Source organism: Phacochoerus africanus, chromosome 1, assembly GCF_016906955.1.
Source record: "Phacochoerus africanus isolate WHEZ1 chromosome 1, ROS_Pafr_v1, whole genome shotgun sequence".
Classification (NCBI taxonomy): Eukaryota; Metazoa; Chordata; class Mammalia; order Artiodactyla; family Suidae; genus Phacochoerus; species Phacochoerus africanus.
In genome coordinates this window covers 101,407,966-101,428,364 of record NC_062544.1, presented here as the reverse complement: position 1 = coordinate 101,428,364, position 20,399 = coordinate 101,407,966, and the positions used below count along the sequence as shown (strand labels likewise).

Genomic DNA, 20,399 nt, shown 5'->3' with positions numbered 1-20,399 from the left:
TACTGTGGGTCAGAAGAAAGAAGTATTTCTAAATAAGTGCACGAGAAGTACTAAGAATTCACTGGTGTCGAGAGAGATGGGAATTTCTTCTAGAAAGAGAAGACAGTATAAAAGCTCGATTTTATGCTCACCAAAGCAAGGTGGAGATAACCAAGGAAAACGAAAGAAGTCAGGAGGATGCCAGGGAAGAGAACAAAAACAATTTCTTAAGGGGGCCGAAATAGGTGACTACCTGTTTCCTAGTCAAGCAAAGATCGCCTCTCTGTGTTCTACTCTGTCTACCAATCTAGGTACAATTAGGACTGAATACAGGCAATTTGTTTGAATAATGGTGGCTGAAAACCAAAGAAGAAGGACCTGCTAGCCCTAGGACGATTCCTCTTAGCAGAGGTTTTCAGGTCAGAACTGCAGAAGTGTGCCCAGTAGGCCCTGGCATGGGTGTCAGCAGGTAAAGAGACTACAATGACAGAGGAAAGCTAGGGTGCTGGAAGCTGAGCCTGGGCAGCAAAAAGGATTGAATGCAGAGCATCCTCTGTTCTCAAATGCATGACATTAGTTGAAAAAAATCTCCACTACTCACATCAACATGCCTAATGTTCAGCAGATATTATGTTACTAATATATAATGACTAAGCCCCTGCATGACAACTAGGACTGTTATCCATTCTAGGCACAAAAAAACACAAACAGAAAACTCAGTATAACCCCTCCTGACAAGGAGTTTATAAATATGCTGGTAACCAGGAGATGAACCCAAGGGCAGTTCACAGAAGCAAAGAAGTTATATGCTTTTTGTTTCCAACACCAATGCACTGCTACCATGTACCCAGAAGGGTATTTATTTTTTTAAAAAAGGGAGGAGATGAGAAAAATATTTTCCTTTCCTAATTCTTAGAAGGTGAGCAATAAAATGATAAGGGAGCTGAGGATTATGGATAAGCACAGATTAATTCATGACTTGGAAAGATATGTTTATAGACAGTACACAAAAACCTCATAGTGCATTTAAGCCAAAGGTGGAAGCAGTTTGGATAAATCGATTCTAGAAGTCTTGTGAAAAACAAAAAAGTATAGTGTGATGGAAGCCCATCAGGCGCATTTGAAAGAGATCAGACCTAAAAGGATTCTCAAAGTCAGATCCCTGTAGATGATGTGTTCTTGAACCTCATGCTCCTGAACTGGTGTCATATGAAGGTAAAGCAAACAACATACATGGGCATGAATAAGACCCAAAAGGGATGCCAATGCCTGCTGCCATTTTGGGGTATCACTGAGTTGAATGACAACAGCCAAAAATGAGCTTTTAGCTAAAAATTTCCAAAAGGAAGCTGAGCCCAAGACAGCTGAAGAATGATCAAACTCAAGAGTCAAACCCAGGCTTGCCTGGGAAGGATGAACATGTGGGGTCCTGGGTTACCTTTAAGAACTCTGACTCCCTCATCAAGATGCCCGCAAAGCAAAGAACAGAACAGCCAACAGAGGACATAGGTTTTGAGTCAGAAATGGACCAAATAGGAGCTGTGTCTAAAATGAGACTAAAGAAAAAACTGTTGTACCTGGGGAACCAGAAGGATAAAAGTATGTGGGTTGGTTTGAGTTGCCAAATAGTTGGTACTTAGTAAGAGGCAGTATCTGCTGTGCTGACAAAGGCAGTTTCATTTTTGTTTCATTTAGAAGACAAATGACTGGCAGGCACCTTAGTATTTCAAATCATTGCTTGTTTAAGACAGACATTTTATCAATCGTCATTTTGTATCAGTCACATTCTCAAATACGTGACATTGGATGAAAAACTGCTCTATTAACCACATTAACATATACATGGAGTAGTAGATATTATCTCAATAACATGTAATCATTGAGGGCCTGTGCCTGGTACAGTGCCTAAGGTTACTCCGTGACCCACTCTAGGGATGAGTGCATGTGCTGGTAACAAGGAAATGAATCCAAGGACAACTTCCACAAGAAATAAATAGCCATATGTTCTGAGTTTCCAATACCAACGCTTTCCTACCATGTATTGGCAAAAGGGTTTTTAGGAAGTGGTGAGAGGTGTTGATTCTAGGAGTGCACAGCAAAGCCAGAGAAAGATGAGTTCTAGCCCAAAGGAGGCAAATTTCCAGTTTCAATAGTAGAGGTATATATGAGATTAGATAACTGGATAGAGAGAGAGACACATACACACACTCACCACAGGTACACACCTATATACGATACATGATATATGTATATAAACAGCCATATATGCACATATTTTTAATTTATAAAAATAAACACATTCTGGAAAAGGATAAACATCATGAGTCACCTGACATCCTGCAGCTCAAGCATGGTATAGAATATTGTAATACATTTTCCTCTTGGTCTAGGGATATTTTCATGTCTAGTGTTTATCAGACCAGAGATGTGTGTACAGAATGCTGTTCAACAATGATTAGATCCTTTTCTTTAGGATCCTTTTGAACAGGAGATATTTTGACAACAGTTCTAAATTACTCATTCCAATGAACAAAAATTGGGACCTGGCTCCAGGAAGCACTTTCTTTACTTTTCTGTAAATGAGATTATAGAAGATAATATACACATGAATATGTACACTATCATTACAGGTCATATTCCTGCACTGTACCCTAAAAAATACTCTGTTGAGCTTTTTTGAAATACTCTGCAATTTTGCTTAAAACATACCACTCAAAACTCTCGTCCACAAACTCTCCACCTCAATGAAAAGTGAAAGAATTCAAGCCAGTCGAGTCAAATCATACTTTGATTCATGCCCAGAGTGATTCTGGTTTTCTTTTAATTTCCTTTATAGTACTTACGATGATCCAAATAAAATAAATGTAATCTAATATTCTCTTTAGAAGTATCTAATCTGAAAGCTTTCAAATGGTTTTCAATAAAATGACTATGCTTTCTTTCCCCCAAGCTTACGGCATTTTCAAAATGTCTCAATCAAACACCATGCCTTGAGAATGTGCCATATGTTTGCATGAAAGTGTGGCAATTATTCAAGTAACTACTTTACTATCATTCTCATGCTTCTCTGAATTTCCTAATTACTAGTAGTGCTGGATATGTGGTAAGATTGAGCCAGATCACTTTTATGAGATTCTCATTCAGTTTTGCATTTTTAAGTTTAGATCATCAAAGAAATACTGTGGAATAATCTAAACCAAACCTCAGATGTATTTAGAGAAAATTCCATTTTTTTTTCAATCAATTGCAAAGGTTTTTAGAGAAGTGACTAGTCAATATAAAAACTTTTGGGGAGTTCCCGTCGTGGCACAGTGGAAATGAATCCTACTAGGAACCATGAGGTTGAGGGTTTGATCCCTGGCCTTGCTCAATGGGTTAAGGATTCTGCGTTGCAGTGTGGTGTAGGTCACAGATGCAGCTTGGATCCTGCGTTGCTGTGGCTGTGGCATAGGCCAGCAGCTGTAGCTCTGATTAGACCCCCTAGCATGCAATGGGTGTGGCCTTAAAAACCAAAAAAAAAAAAAAAAAACCCAAAACAAAAAAACCCCTTCTAACCCAGGATTTCCTAGCCACAATGGGCTCAATTGGGCTCAATAATCTGGTGTCAACAGCTGTTCTGTGCATTGCAAGCTGTTTAATAGCATCTCTTAGATGCCAGTAGCATCCCCTCCTCCCTAGGTCATCAAAATATCTGCAGATACTCTCAAATGGCCTTGGAGGTGTGGAAAAAATTGCCTCTGGTTGAGAAGTTTCCCCCATGAAGCAGTGTCCATTACTCTATTTGCCCCATGCTCTAGGTCCTTTGAAATCAGTGTGAAAGTTAACTGACCACTAGATAAATGAAAAAAAAATAAGATACTAGAGAAGACGTAACAACTATTATGTATAAAATAAACTGCAAGGATATACTGTATTAACACAGGGAATATAACCAATATTTTATAATGACTATAAATGGAGTACAACCTTAAAAATTGTGAATGGCTATATTATATACCTATAACTAACCAACATTGGACAATTACACTTCAGTAAAAAAAAAAAAGTTAAAAAAACAATGGTCATTTATCATGGAAGAAACCATAATCATGAAGTTATCAACATTCCAAACGCCACCCAAATCAGCTTAATTCTAAAATCCCTACAAGACATAAGAATTTGCTCTCTGTAATCTCTGCCACTGCTCTTCCTCAATTACCAGTGGGAGTGGAGTGGAATTCTAAGGTGGGAAGACAATTTCTATAGTTAAGAACCTGCTATGTGCTCCAATTGGTATGTCAAGTTCCAGAAATATCAGATGCAAAAACACTTCTGACATAACAGCAAGCTCACCATGGATTTAATCTGAGAAACATAACTTTTCTATTATTATATCCCAGTTCATCACTCTATAGTTTCTGATCTTAGTTCCTGGGAATTACATGAAAGACACAACGGTCAGGGAAGAGAGGATAGAGAAAAAAGTGGATATTTCTGGGAAGTATTTGTATTTAGATTTACATACCAATATTGATATTGATATAGAAATATAGATTCTAGCTCTCCATAGATCTGCTCTTCCTAAATCAAGACCATATACAATAGTCCATGCCCCACATTCTCTGGCTAAGGAATTTTCAGAACACTTGCTAGCAAATTTATAAGCTCCAACACAAGAACAAACCTCTGATCTCATGTCTCAGCAGAGGTAATAAACTCACCTGTATGTGGATTAAGAAGGATGCTTCCGGGTGGGATGCCTGTTGCAGCTTCGAGTGGAAGGAGGATGTAGCTGGTGCTGCTGGGAGCGACCTGGCCCCCCATCCCATTCTCTGAGTAGCTCACACAGCCTGGAGAACCAGCGGCCACACCTGAGACCAGGGGTGTGGTCTGGAGAGGTGGGTGGGGGCGAGACAGCGATCCTGAGGAGCCTGCACTGCTGGAGGACTCGGAACCTACCAGGGAGACAAAGATCAACAGATCAATCCACATGGAGAAAAGGAGATAAACCACTGCTTACTGTAAATAATCCACAATTAAAGAATGCAAGGCGAGCCCCACGGAATGAGATTAACTAACATCCCTTCCACATCTTATTGAAATATTTGCTGCATATTTTTCAGATGTGTCAAATTCCTAGGAAAAGAGAGGTTAAGAATGAACACTCTTTCTGGTTTCTCATATGCCACCGGGATGAAGAACTGGGAAGTGGTACTGTAAAGCTCAGAACTCGATGTGTGAAAACTCCTGTCTCCCTGAGGAATTAAGGCTTTGGAAATGTCTCACTGAGCTGGAGTTAACAAAACAATAAAATGAGGAGGAGCCCTATGACCATGCAGATGATTCTAAAGTACTGGTTCTCCAATATCCATAAAGCTGAATCTTGAAGGTTGTGGTCAGAAATAATCTTTTCCCTCAAATGTAAGAAGCACAGGTTCTTTCCTATTGAAAGTGCTTAAGATCTGCATGGTATTTCACATATTCACAGAAGTCTAGTTAACATGACCAACAGGTGAACCAAAAACGTCTTGGCCTTCAGGATGGTGACTGCACATCCTTCCGATGACACAGATGAGTAGAATCACAGGGAGATGTGTGGACCATGGATTTCTCAAATATGTAGGTAAGTGGGTCAGTGTGTAGAAGCCCCCAAGGTGCAGTCTAGCTTATCATCTTCCTTTCCTCCCAATGTGGACAACAAAAGCACCTGCTATATTGCATGTCCATTAGGTACCAGCCAACTTCACTGCAACCAGAGCCAAGGAGCTCCAGCACCTTTGCCCATGGCTGTTCTGGGCCCTGAATATTAACCAGAGCATGAGAGAGAAAAGGCACCAGGCACCTGTACCTGTGAGGTCAAACTAACGTATGGATTGAATAATATCTTAGATTGCCAGAATTGGAGTATAAGAAATTTTAAAAGTCATTAGCCTACATGATTGATTTCTATCATTAAAATGTATTATTTGGTGTCATTAAAGGCTAACATATATAAGGAATAGTTAAGATCGCCTTTTTTTCTTTTTTTTTTTTGGCTGCACCAGTGTCATGTGGAAGTGTAGAAGTTCCCAGGAGGCTAGGGATTGAATCTGAGCCACAGCAGTGACAATGCTGAATCCTTAATCGCTATGCCACCAGGGAACTCCAAGATTGTTTTGAAGATTCTGAAACATGCCTTTAAGTGAAACTAGAGATCTTTTTTTAAAAAATTATTATTATTATTATTATTATTTTGTATTTAGGGCTGCACCTGTAACATATGGAGGTTCCCAGACTAGGGGTCCAATCAGAGCTATAGATGCCAGCCTACACCATAGCCACATCAGATCCAAGCTGTGTCTGTAACCTACACCACAGCTCTCCGTGACTTTGGAACCTTAACATACTGAGTGAGGCCAGGGATCAAACCCATGGCTTCATGGCTCCTAGTTGGATTCGTCTCTGCTGCACCATGATGGGAACACCTAAAACTAGAGATCTTTTGAAATGAAAGGAATGCAGCCTATGACTGCAGAGAAGAGGGGCCACTGGAGAGTGTGGTGATTTTTGAGAAGAAGGACTGATATTTACTGAACACTCAGTATGTGTGAGCATGTGGATAAACACTGTAATTAGAAATATTATGACTGCCTACACAGATAGGGAAATTGAAGCATTGAGAAGGTAGGTAATTCAAGCCAACTCATATAGACAGTGGCAGAGTTGGATGTGACCTAGACACACTGATCTACATTTAACCATGATCCAACACTGCCCCCTGAAAGCACACGTGTGCATGTACTGCCACTAGTGTGCTCAGGTGGGGATCGTCTCTGCTTTTTCCATGACTTGATTAATAGCAATGATAAAGTTTCAGGTTAATTCAGGATGCTCCATTAAACTCATGCTGATGGGGTTCTAAATAATGCATGAGGATAAAAATACAAGACCTAAAAGGAAATTTGGAAATGCTAAGAGTAGCTTGGAGACCACATGGCTGACACGTCTGACCCTGACGGAAAACTGTGAAAACTGCAGTGTCTGGATTTGTGCACATGATTTGATGCTAGAGTCTAAGTTTGACACTAAGCAGAAGCAACAACAACAGCGATAACAGTAATAATATAACACTTCCTGACCCCTGACATTGAAGGATATACCCATGTTCAGGCCGAGGAGTTAGACACAATAAAGAGTTGGGGCCCGTAAGGCATTTAGCACCAGCCTGGGTGTGTGTATTGGTAAAGGAGATTGATACTCCTCAATAAATTCCAAAAGATGTCCTCATTTTGGCTTTTGGAAGATGGTCATTCATCATTGATTGGCAATATCACTTCCTTCCATTGGCTGAGGAAAAGCAGTGGCCTCAATAAGAACAAGAAGGAGACAAGGCAAAGATGATGTAAATGACTTGATTCTACAGGTTAAAAGAAGGGAAGAAGTAAAGGTACATTTGGCTTAAACTCTCCACACTTGCAAAGATGGAGACAGCCAGATCTCCTTGAAGGGATGGTTTGGCCTGCTTTAGTAACCTGCCTTTCTGGCTGGTGGATAACCATCTCTGACCACCTTCTAAACATCAATCACCTAGAATCAGGTAAAGCAATATTCTTTACATAGCCAGCATTACTGAAACTCTTGATCAAAAATGGATGCCCACAGTAGTGATAAAAGGCACAGCATTAGAAGTGTTTACAGATTTTTTAAAAAATTAATGAATAACTTAACTACTTTGGGAGTTAAAGTGTTTTTGGTTTCCTTTTTTTTCAGGAACTTGATAGCCGTGGCAAATATTTTAAACAGTATGTCTATGTGAAAAGCATTATGCTTGTCATCTATATGAATTATTGAATCTACTATTCACGGGGACTTATTTTGCTGGCTGAGAGCTGATCCTGGAAGACATTTAGTAAATTGCCCAAGTGCAGTTGGCATGTGGTGGAGTCTGAGTTCAAATCCAGGCAATACAACTCCACAGACCAGGCTCAAAGTCTGCAGGTCATCTGTTTCCCCTAAAATCATTCCAGCAAGAACCAAGTGGGACCAGGGTCCCCCAACCAGGCCTATGCCAAGATCTAGGAGATACTGCAAAAAAGTTCAAAGCTACTCACAACAGGATGCTCAGAAATTGAAGCGGGATCCTGAGCTGGGGGGCAGCTGGGGGGCGATGTATAAAGAAGACATCAGGGTGGCTGGGAGACAGCCTCAGGTGAACCCTCAGGAGGGAGACAGGAAAAAGGAAAAGGAAAAAAACAGAGAAAGACTGGAAAAGAGATGGTAAGGCAAAGCAAAATGGAGATCCAGGAAGGGGACGGGCAGAAGGAAAAGGACAGGGGCTGATTCCCCAGGGGGATGGAAGGAGCATTCACCCCCAGGGAGGAGCATCTCCAGTTTTGGTTCTAGTTCTGCTACAACTAGTTGTAGTCTCTTCAGAAGTGACTTTTTTAGACTTCAAAGATTGTAAGCCACCAGACTAAAGGATGAGTAGAGGTGAGGATGAGATGGTCTTCAAGTTCCCCTCAGCTTGACTGTACTCTAGATGGGTTTCTTCCTGATTCTGGGCCCTTTACCTCCCTTTTCTTACAGCATTTCTGCCCCTTTAAGGTGCAAATCTTCTCCCACTCTCTTACCACTTTTGCAACTCTGGAAGGCCTTGGGAGCCATTCCTTTGAACTATAATCATCAAAAAAAAAAAAAATGGTGTGGAGTTCTTTTGTGACTCAGCAAGTTAAGGATTCAGAGTTGTCACTGCAGTGGCTTGGGTCACTGCTGTGGCATGAGTTGGATCCCTGACTTGGGAACTTCTGCATGCCTCAGGCATGGCCAAAAAAAAAAGAAAAGACGAAAAAGAAAAAGTAGTACCTTTCTCTGCCAGTCTCTGTGGGAGGGTAGGGCTTGGACTTTAGCAAACACAGGTGGTTTAATCAAATTGACCAATCCCCTCTGTAAGGTCTCCAGCACTTTTGTTTAGATAACTGACAGATTTTCCTGCCTTTCTTTCAGCGAGGTTGATTTTAGTTTCTCTCCCCCATTGAAACAGGAGGGAGGGGGCAGGGCGCAACTTTTAAAAGAAAGATAAAGCCCTTGAGGACAAAACAAAAGCTGGTTAGAACTGATTAGGCACAAGATAGTGGAAGATTTGACCTCCAGTGGACTTTGAACATCATTGTATGTATGTGTTGTAATACATTAAGTAAGTGACGCACCCACAGGCACTAAGACAGTTCAGAGGCTGACCGTAAAAAGCCAAAAAGTGAAAATCCCCTGGAATTCCCACCCTTTCTGGGGAAATAGTTGGGATAATCCTCCCACTTGTTAGCCTATGAAATTACCCAGCCCACAAAACTCACCGGCTCCTATTTCAGGGCTGTTCTCGCCTTCCGAGATGGCTCACACTCTACCTGTGTAGTGTGTCTCGCTCTAAATATATACACTTCTTACCAGCACTTCACCTCTTGTGGAATTCCTTCTGTGCTGAGATTTAAAGAACCTGAGCTTCATTAAGTCCTGAGACCAGGTGTGCAGTTTCAATGAAAAAGACTGCGGGTTTAAGCCCCATTCTAGGTTTTTGCTGGGCTCAAGTCCCAGCTTGTGAGTTCAATTCCCGATCTGAGTTTTGGCTGGGTTTGAGTCCCAGTCCAGGTTCAAGGCCCAGTCTGAGCTGTGCAGTTTCACTATTGCAATGGTCTTTACCTCTGCTGTGTTAATTACAGGTAAAATCTTCTTTACCCATTGACCACATCAGATGCAACTTTTACAGGGACACTGAACCTTAAGAATTTTTTCCCAAAATTCAGGGAAATGTTTCCAGAGCCAAGGGTCAGAGTTTGGCAGAATAATCTAAAGCTTCTGAAATTACAAGAATGGCAGGAATACCCAGAATGCATTAGTGTAGTGATGAAAAGGAAGAGGAAGTGAGGAGTTCCCATTGTGGCTCAGCGGTAACAAACCTGATTAGTATCCACGAAGATGCGGGTTCAATCCCCGGCCTTGCTCAGTGGATTAAGGACCTGGCATTGCCATGAGCTATGGTGTAGGGCATAGCTGTGGCTCAGATCCTGTGTTGCTGTGGCTGTGGTGTAGAGCGACAGCTATAGCTCTGATTTGACCTGTAGCCTGGGAACCTCCATATGCCACAGGTGTGGCTCAACCCCCCCTCCCCCAAAAAAAGCAAAAAAAGAAGAAAAAAAAAAGAAGAAGAAGAAGAAGAGGAAGTTGTAGAAAGATGAGGTGTCTTGCACTGACTCCAGAAACACTCCAGGTTATAGATTAGGAAGGTGACAACAATAAGAATGTCCTTGTATCAAGAAAACAAGATGCCAGGCCATGTAAATTTGTGAAAACAAAGCAGAAGGTTATATGACTTCACCAGAGGAGCTGTTTCTCAAGCTTGGTCTGCAGACAAGCAATCTGTGCTTGAAGAAATTCTTCCTATGATTCTAATGCAGCTGAAGTTGAGAAACTTTGCTCTGGACATCAAGAGGGAAGGATGATAGTAAAACAACATGGTTTGCCAGTGTGGAAAGAAACAGATGTCACACTCTTACTTCTCAACTACATGTTCAGCAACAAGAAACAGCTGAAGGTGCAGCACAAGCACCATTCAAGTCCTCTTCTCAATGCTGATGTGATGACATCACCTGTCACAGGCCTGCACTGGACCCCTGGTAGGTGACCACCGCTGTGCTTGGTGCAGAGGGTACAATAAGAGGAGGACAGCCCAGATCACAAAAGGATGTGCCCTGTACATTTCAACTTCAATAACATGCTTTTTCCAAAATGTAGGAAAACATGTTTGCCACCTGGAAAGAGTCTCATCATTATCTATTTGAAGTTAGAACCTATGTAATTAGAAGAAGAGTCAGTGAAATGTCACAACTCCAGACTTAGTTTCTAAAAGGTCAAATAAAGTTTGCCATTCCACTGTGAACAATAAAGTAAAAAATTGGAAACTTATGTGGTTCTGAAGCTCCATGACAGCAAAACTGACAGCTTTGCTTCATAAAACCATCTTGGGAAATTGTAAGTTTGTTTTGACATCCTATCTTGATCTCCTTTAATTTTTTTTCTTGCCATTCCTGTACCTTGACAAGCTTTCAAATGGAGACACTTAGATGAAAAGAAAAAAAAAAATGTTTGAAGCACTTACAATTTCTAATCGTTCTTCAAAGAACATGGCATTTTAGCATTCTTGAAGTGTTTTAAATGTTTCCAAAGAGCTTTTCTTTGGAAATGATTGGTGGTTGGTGCATGGAGAAGGATGATTAATTTAAAAATCTTAAGAGCTCTTTGGGTGTGCTGGAATTTTTAAGTGCACCATTTAAGGTACTTGCTTTCTGCATTTGAAGGAGATTTAAAACTATTTAACCTTTCTTAGTTTGCAAGAGCTCAAGTATACCACAGTGGATTTTCTTGACTTCAGTTGCTGCAATAGTGGGATATAAGTGCAATTAATTAGAGGAAGAAATCAAGAATTCACCAACTGGTGAATAAAAATGACAGAAAGTATCATGAGCCCAAGCTAAATCTTTCTTTCCAAGAATCTATCTATCTATATGTATATTAGTGGCTGTAACTAAATGCTATTAATTTTCTGCCTATGTAGGAAAACACAAGGTAATTTCTTAGGAAGCACTTGTCAACAACATAATTATGTTGAACCATTAGCATAATGAGCCGAGATTTCACTAAGAGTCTTCTCTAGCACTAGTGAGAAGCTTGCTTGAGAAAGAATTCAGAGGTGGACAGCCTGTTTAACCCCTGGTTGGTGCTGCCCATTCACCATTCCCCTCCGGGCCTTCCTTCCCACTCACTGCACATCCAGGCTATGAATGCACCAGCAAGCTATTGCGATGCCCAGGCACATCTCTGGACCACAAATCTCAACCTCTACACTGGCTGAGAGTCAGGGCTCCTGAACTTCTGGGGCAAAACCCAAACCAAACAAAAACAATTATATACTAACATCACAAACCTAAGGTTGTGGAGTTCCTGGAATTTCCTCAAGTGTTTTAATTGTGACTATTTGAAAATCACTGGAAAATAATGATGAGAAATCTTGGGGGACAGAAGTGCTAGGAATGGCAGACCAAGAGGGGTATTTTGCAGACACAGGAATCCCATGGTATTGATGCTTCCATCAACATAAAGTTGTTTCAAGTTAATTGTTCTCCTAGGTTTCTTATCATCATGCACCTCCTGAAGACCATTAAAAACTTGAACCACCTAACTCAAAAGACCACTATTAACTTGGGGAAAAAAACAGGGGGAAAAAAAATGCATGGGCCTAGCCACTTGGAAATTCAAAACCTTTCTGAGGCTTCCTTTCCTTATTTGCAAAGCAGAGATGAAAACATTAAATAGAAATAACAAAAATGAGCAAGAACTAGGGCTGACCGAAGGCTTTTAACTTCCCAGGCATAATTGGAATTGCTTTGTGCATATTAATTCTTAGTCTTCCCAGTAACCTTTCAAACAGGTACTATTATTAGTTCTATTTATCAGAGGAGGAAACAAATAGGTTACATAACTTGCTCTGGATTATACTGAGTATATCAAAGCAAGATCTGAAACTATTAATATTATAATTACCTGACAATGTGGTTTTAAGGAATAAATCATAGTATTAGATTAAAAAGAGCTAACCTTTGTTAAATAGTTGTCTTCTGCAAGTGCCTTGACAATTAATATAAATGATCAAACTGAAACTTAAACTAGTCAACCAAGAGGAATTAGAGTAACATTCTATTATTATCTACACTTTATAGATAAGGAAACTGAAGATGGGAAAGATTCATAATTGGACGCAGGCACACAGCTAGCAAGAGGCAGTATTGATATTTAATGCCTTCTGATTTTCTAGCTATCTCAGGAACTAATAGCACTCAGATCATCCTGTTTAGTCCATGGAAGTCAGAGAGAGTGGGGACAGAATCCAGAAGCCATTATAGGACATAAACCCACTCAGTACTAACTACCTGCTTTGGACAGCTTCCCGGCACTCCTGGTGCTGGATGTACTGTCACCCCTGGTCAGCACCGTGATGCCCCCAAAACTCGCCGTCTTGGTCATGGCAGGCTTGAGATTGCGGTTGGAGCTGTCGGAATCTGTGCTGCTCCAGGCCCTTTGGTGGTCAGACCACTTCAGTTCATTGTCGGAGCTGCTCTGCCGACTTCCGGATGTTCTCCCCGAGCTGTCTCTATTGCCCCTGGACCATGGCCATCAGAAAGATATACAGGACAGTGTTAGATTCCATGAGCAGGATGCACAGAGAGCAGGACCTTTCTTGTAAGAGTCATCTACACCAGACCCTTCTTGTCATCCCTTCCCCTTAGACCTGTCACTTCACAAACAACACCACAGACACGTCATTGATGTACTGACAGGTAACATACCACATGTAACACTCATGTTACACACAGAAAAACCAAACCCAGAAATGTCACATGACCCCTCTGCCAGTGAAGGAGTAACAATAAGAAGAATTTAATATAAAATATAGTTGTTCCCTTCTCTCGTGGAGAGGGGTGAGGGGAATACATTCTCCCAACCCAAATCAACAATGAATCAATGTTGGAAAGGAGTTACGACATTGGATGTTGAATGATCCTAAAGGCAGCTACATCAAAGAAGAGTTTTGTCTTTCCCTTTAGCAGTAAGTAACTGGACCATGGGAAAATACACACAGTTCCTATGAAGCCATTAACTAATGTAGTTCCTAATTTTATGAGATGATATACCTGAATTCATTAGTGCTTTGGCAGATAGCACAGAAATCACAGAAATTCCTCTGTTAATCTATGGTGAGAATTTTGCCCAATGAGGTTAACCTTCATGGGCAGAGGAAAGAACCCTTTGATCCCTTTCACACAGAAAAACCTGTGATAACAACAGGGTAAACACTACACTGACATGAAACTTGTCAAGGAGATCAATGGAAATAACAAAATAGGTCCATGGGTGAAATGACACATTTATTCAAAATTCAAATAGAAAGAGACTACACTCATTGCAAAGAGATCCAATAGCCGAAAAAAAGTGAATTTTTGAAGACTGTAGAGTATTGCTAAGCAGTGTGCAAAACTGTATGTATTTTATAGAGTTGATGAAATTTGCATTTTCATTGGTTTCCAATTGCTTGGAGAGTAACTTAGTTAATATTTTCAAGGCCTTTTCTGCAGTTGGAAATAATGGATCATCAAAATCTTCTAAGATTCTCATGGATTATAATCAGTAAAGGGGACAAAAATCATGGGCAATAGATATAATCCCTAATTTCACATCACTGTGCAATGTGACATAAATATTGATCCAAACCTCACAGATGTGAAAAGGAGCTTTATTAACAAATATTATCCTAAAACTATTGAGATGTTGGAGGTATGCATATCTGATTAAAACACTTACCAACCAAAGTGTACAGATGGAATACCAAAAGTTTTAGGTTTTGCTTCAATTTTACTTCCCAAACTTTTTCTTTTAGGTCATAAAAATTTAAGAAGGTAAATGGGTCCAAGAGATAATAAAAATGAAATAGCTCAACTGTGATAAAGACTTCGGAAAGTGAGGGGAGGAAATCCAGCAGAAAACCCACAAAACAAAAAAGCACTCAGTGGTGGCTATTCTCCCTCAATGTTTTCTTACAAACATTCTCTGTGTTCAGGACCTTGGGGATGGCTGGTTTTAGAAAAAAGGACTGTTGGAAAAAAAGACTACTTTGTGAATAAGAATTAGACACTCATCAATGGCCAGGTGGTTTTAGGTCTAAATGCCTATGAAAAGAAGTCCGGGCGGAGAAAAACCAGGCCTTTTAAGGGTGTGATGCTCTATTCCTGATTGTTTCCCTTTCAACCTTTCAATTTACAAATTTAACTTCATTCATTTTTTTCTTTTTTTCTTTTTTGGCTGCACCCACAGCACGCTGAAGTTCCCAGGCCAGGGATCGAACCCATGCCACAGCAGTTACCCAAGCCACCCAGTAACAATGCTGGATCCTTAACCTGCTGAGCCACCAGGGAACTCCTCAACTTCCTTCTTTTCTCATACAATTCTAATTAATTTGACCCACCCTTGACAAAGCCTGACTAAAATATTATTTAGCAACTGTGAATGCACCAGGGATGTGACAATAATCTCACTTGCAGTCAATGTACAATATTTATTATAAGAAAAGACTTGGTATAGTCCTTAGCCTTAGCATATAGGATGCATCAGAAGGAAACTCTCCATATGGGGGTGATCATCCCTAATTCTGCTTCAATTATCCTCTCCCTATCAACTCCCTGTGGGTGGGGGGGAAATTTAGACTTCCTGTAAATGTCAGTGTGGTTGAGACTATTTATGCAAGTGGGTATCCACCATTATCCCTAGCTGTATGTTAATATGCTGTGGTTGGCACCCTTCATCCTGGCAGAGCTGTTTCTATAACACTGCGTAGTTCCTCTACACTTATGCCATATCCGCTATCCAATAAGGCAGCCTAAGGTCTCCTTAACAACTTTCACCTTGACTCCACCGGCTCGAGTAATCAAACCAAGTCAAGATTAGTGCATATTAAAAAATGAAATGTTAAGCTGTTGCTTTAGAGAGTTAGCATTAGTGTGATTCAAAATGATGGATCTAATTTATGATCTCTAGATACTGGCAGTGTAATCATATCTTTTAGTGCTCTGTCAATCATTTACATTAACACCGGCAAGGTCAGGTCCAGAAGAGAGTTTCGTATCTATTTGGGTGTGGAATCATTGGTATCATAGAAAAACAAAGCCACAAGTGCCTTGCCATCCCTCTTAAACCCAGTCCTGGTCCCTGTCTACTAGAAACCAGGAAGACAATGATAATGAGATACCTGATCATCAAGGGGAATTGGCAATCTGGTATGGAACTAGAATTTGACCACAGAGTAGTCATAAAGTATATACACTGTTTCTGTGCTGATTAACATAACTGATAACTTGTATCTTCCTTCAGGTCTGAACATTTTTTTTTTTAAACCAAGTTTAGTCATGTATGATATACACTTTGAATTGCTTTGATCAGTGTATGGATGGCTTTGTGCTAAGTCATATTCCTGAGTTTCTGTGCTTATTGATTTTGGTGGGTTATAGCATCCATATCTGGGATGGTTGATCTCAGCAGAAGGTAGCTCTGGCTAGGGACCAGATTTGGGGCTATATGAAACTAATTGGCCTCTAAAGGTCAAGAGCCCACATTTTATTTATAATGGTCTAAACAAACCAAGTCATGGTATGTGAGTGCATGCATATTGGTAAATTCTAGTCTTCCTCTGGGCTTTTAAAGAGGAAAAATGCAAGGTTATTTTTTTAATCTTCAAGTGTGAAAATAAGTTGTCTGCTACAAGAAGGAGGTGTGAAATATGTAGTTCACCCTATAAGAATAAAATAATTTTAAAAAATAGATCCTGATTTTTTTGTTTCTGCCAGGTGTAAAGAGAAGAAATTATTCTAACTTTTCTGATGATGAGATCAAAAGTTCAGATGTACGGCAAAAGCTTATGTTCTAAGTATAGACTCCATTTATTTTTTGGGGGTATTTTCTTTCTTATAAGTGGTCAAGAAGTTTTGTTGGTTTGTTTTGCCTTTCCTGCAACAGAGATGAATCCTAACATTCATGAAGGTACTAGCATATTAAATATATGTACTGGGTATTCAATCTACATACATATATATAATACATATAAAATATATATAGCACTGTGTATACAATGCCCTATAATGGATGCTAGAGAAACATTTAATAAAGTAATAAGATTAGGAAAACATTTTTTTTTTGGCCATGCCCACAGCATGTGGAAGTTCCTGGGCCATGGATCTAACCTGTACCACAGCAGTAACCAGAGACACTGCAGTGACAGTGCAAAATCCTTAACCTGCTATGCCACAAGGGAAATCCAAAAAAAAAAAACTTATTAAAAAAAAAGTAATGTTTACATGACACTATCTTAGTATAAAACTCAGTGGATAGATATATAGATAGATAGATATGATCTATTCCCCTTATCCCACCCAGATCTTGATTTAAGTTGTTCATTATGATTGGAAACAATCCCTTACCTTTCTTTAGAAATACAATCAATGCTTGAAAAAAATATTGTTTGAAATATTATGATGGACAGTGGTGACTAAAAATCAACTACTCAGAGTTATCACTGATTTGTTTTCCAGAATTGTGAATGTATATCCAGTTGCAACTTATTAGAAACAACTTTAACTCAGTGTAATTCACCAAACTTGATTTGGGAATGAGAAATAAGTGTGCTGCCAAAGCTATCCCTGGAGAAAAAAAGAAAAAATCAGAGGACTAATTCTAAAGGACTGTAGACCAAACAGTGGTTTCCAAGTACCATGTATCACAAGATCTAATACACCTTTAACACTAGTTCTGTTAACAAGCTCTACAAAGAAATAACCAAACATAGTTTATTCCATAAACAGAGATATTTTACACTAATACACTTATATTTAACATTGATTCTGCCACATAATCTGAAAACACAGTTTTAAAAAAGTAAGCCATACCAACCGAAAGAGCTGTCTTTTCTTATAGGTCTCACTGCATATGTTACTGTCTTCCAAGAGCCTACTGGAAATGAAAAACATGATTTTTATGATATAAAATCTAAGGGTACTAAATGCCCTATGTTAAATGGATGTGTACTACACTGTAGCACACCTGTCTTGCAAATCAACCCCATACACTACAGTTTATTTGCAGCATGCTGAGTTTTGCCCTAATAAATTAATGGCAGCCTGATTTTTCCCTACCTGAGAATTAAGGCATTAATGCTAGATAAGGGAGAAGGAAGGGAAGAAGAAACAGGGAATGGAAGAGGAGAGGAGAATAAAAGAAACTACTAATTACAGAAATAGGTTGCAATTTTTTTTTCTTTGTATAATATTAAAATTATTCTTCAGTTTGGGGGTATGGTGAAATATGGCATTCCCCAGGCAGGCATTTAAGAAATATATGTATTTTTTGTAGGGAATCTACTCAGAGTTTTGCTTTTGGGGACCATTAAGGCTGCTTCATATATGCCGTGCATATTTGCGACTAATTATCGTACCAAGGAATAAAATCCAATCTGAATATTAGGGACACAAGTGCATTTGCAAATCTACTTATACAAAACACAAGTTAATGATAAGATTAGGGAGTGAGTAGGGGAAATGACTGGCTCAAAGGTTAAGGAATTAGGTGTCTTACAAATGGAATTCTATAACACTGAATGTTTTTGGTAAGGATATAGAATTTTGGAATGCTTCAGAATCTTCCCCAAGATTTTAAAACTCATGGATTATTAATTTTACTGTAAAGAAGGAATATTTAACTATATCTGTATGGATGTTTTGTTTTGGCCACACCATGGCATGTGGTAGTTCCTGGGCCAGGATTGAACCTGTGCCACAGCAGTGGCAACACTGAATCCTTAACTGCTAGGCCACCAGAGAATCCTTGTATGGATTTTTGAGGTTGCTTCTGAATGCCCTGTAAAGTCTTGTTCACTACTCTCATCCCTTCTTCTATGAGAGGTTATTCAATGGAGGGTAGTTAAAGATTTCGAACTGCTAATGTGAATGATGGCATGTTTAAACCAGTCTCTCTAATGCCCAGTATGACTTGTCTGTATGTACTGGAATTTAATCAAATAGCCTCCATTTTAACAGATTTTATAGGCATACCCATTAAGCCAACACCTGAAATAAAATTAACCACCACTTTTTTAATGGGTACCACATTTCTAATCCACGCTGCCCATTGGGATGTATCTTAAATGTGATCAGTACAGCTAATGTGGGATGTATCTTAAATGCGATCAGTACCTTAATTCCCCTTGAAAATCTGCAATTAAATCAATGGAGCATTTTAATATCTATATCAGCTTAGAACTATTGTTAAAAGGTACATGTTTAATTTAAAAAATTTTGCTCGTATACTTAAGATTGTGTAAAATGGTTTTAACCCATTTATTTCACAGAAACTACCTCCCCTACTAACAACCAGCCAAACACACTGGTAAATCTAGGTCGGTTTAGATAAATTTTGCAAGTTAGACGTTTTATGAAAAATGATAGATTATTTAGAATGAGAAATTTAAAACATTATTATTCAAGTTATTATCTGTATTAACTACAAATAGTTATGGGGCACAGGAAGTGGCCCATACACACAGGTACTTTTAGCAGCCTATTCAATAAGCCAATGAAACTGCAAGTTCCTGTCTCAACATTTATTCTTTTTAATGCCTGGTGAGGTAAAAGGATTACACTTTTGAAGGACCAGAAGTAGAGGCTTCAAATAGAGAAAATGTTGAAACTTACATTTGGAAGTAACTGAGAGGACTTTTCTCCCAAATAAGTAGGTTTTAGACATGCTAAATAACATATATGTGTGCATATATATGTGTGTACACATAGATATATGTATTTATTTATACATATATTCAAGCACACACTCATATATGGGATATATGCATATATCTATGAATATACAGGACACACATGACAGACTTTGTTTCTCTAAAGACATGAAAAAGCATATTTCATTTTACCTGTTTTCCACAAAAAGGCTTTCCTGGGAGCAAACTGACTGAAAAATAAAAAAAGGCATTGTATCAGATGTTCTGGATATGCTGAGGGAGCCCAAATCCTTGCCTGATTTTAAAACTACTTTTCCCCTCCAAGAGGAAAAGAATGAAAAATATGTACCATTTTTTTAGAAAAAAAAATGGAAGTAAAAAAGGAAAAACAAAGGTTAGAGTTAGAAGTATAAACCATTCTCATGCAGTGCTTTTCCATCATGGTATCTTCAGGTTTCAAATAGATTTAGCCCGTTCAGCACCAAGGTCAGAGGAAGAGAGATGTGAATGAAACTGCTGGAAACCTGTGAGCATCAGATCTCTAGCTAGAGGTTTCCTCCCAGGCTGCAGAGATGCAGCCTTCAGCAGGAGCCAAAAGGACAAGTTTGGAGTGTGCAAACTTGGCATGATCCACCTGAGAATGGAGAGCTGTAAAGCCACAATCCTGAAATTATTACCTGGCAACAACAAACCCTGAGAACATAAACAGATTACCTGCAAAACTCTCTAAATTGAAGAGATGCCATCAACCAATCTTGAGGGGCAGGGAGTGGGGTATAGAAAACAAGTAAGAACAAAATGAAGCTAAATGGGAAAGAATATCAAGCTCCATATAATATACCTTATTTTTCACACAGAAAAAAACCCAGTGACCTACTTTCTAGCTTCCAATCCCTAGCATGCATTTCTCTGCTATCTCGTGTTTAATATACAATATAGGGAAGATATAATTCCATTATCACTACATGCTGGAGAAAGGCTGATCAAATTAAACTTTAACAAACAGAAGAAGAGAAGTCTACACAAAATATGGTACAACAGTCCTAAAATATGACTGTGTTTAAGAATGAACATAAAACCATTTTCA

General features: G+C 39.3%; 1 protein-coding gene across 14 annotated transcripts in view; it reads right to left on the bottom strand.

The window, feature by feature from the left end:
- The window catches only part of ARPP21 (cAMP regulated phosphoprotein 21), a 154,251-nt gene that overhangs the window by 59,974 nt on the left and 73,878 nt on the right, over positions 1-20,399 (bottom strand). For 7 of the 14 annotated variants that reach the window (XM_047769886.1, XM_047769819.1, XM_047769906.1 and 4 more), the window contains 4 exons: positions 19,505-19,542; positions 17,479-17,538; positions 12,912-13,144; positions 4,680-4,913 (listed from right to left, as the gene is read on the bottom strand). In XM_047769886.1, the coding sequence (XP_047625842.1) occupies positions 4,680-4,913; positions 12,912-13,144; positions 17,479-17,538; positions 19,505-19,542 (565 nt within the window). The remainder of the gene's footprint in view (positions 1-4,679; positions 4,914-12,911; positions 13,145-17,478; positions 17,539-19,504; positions 19,543-20,399) is intronic. The other 7 variants (XM_047769864.1, XM_047769896.1, XM_047769917.1 and 4 more) reach the window with 3 other exon arrangements.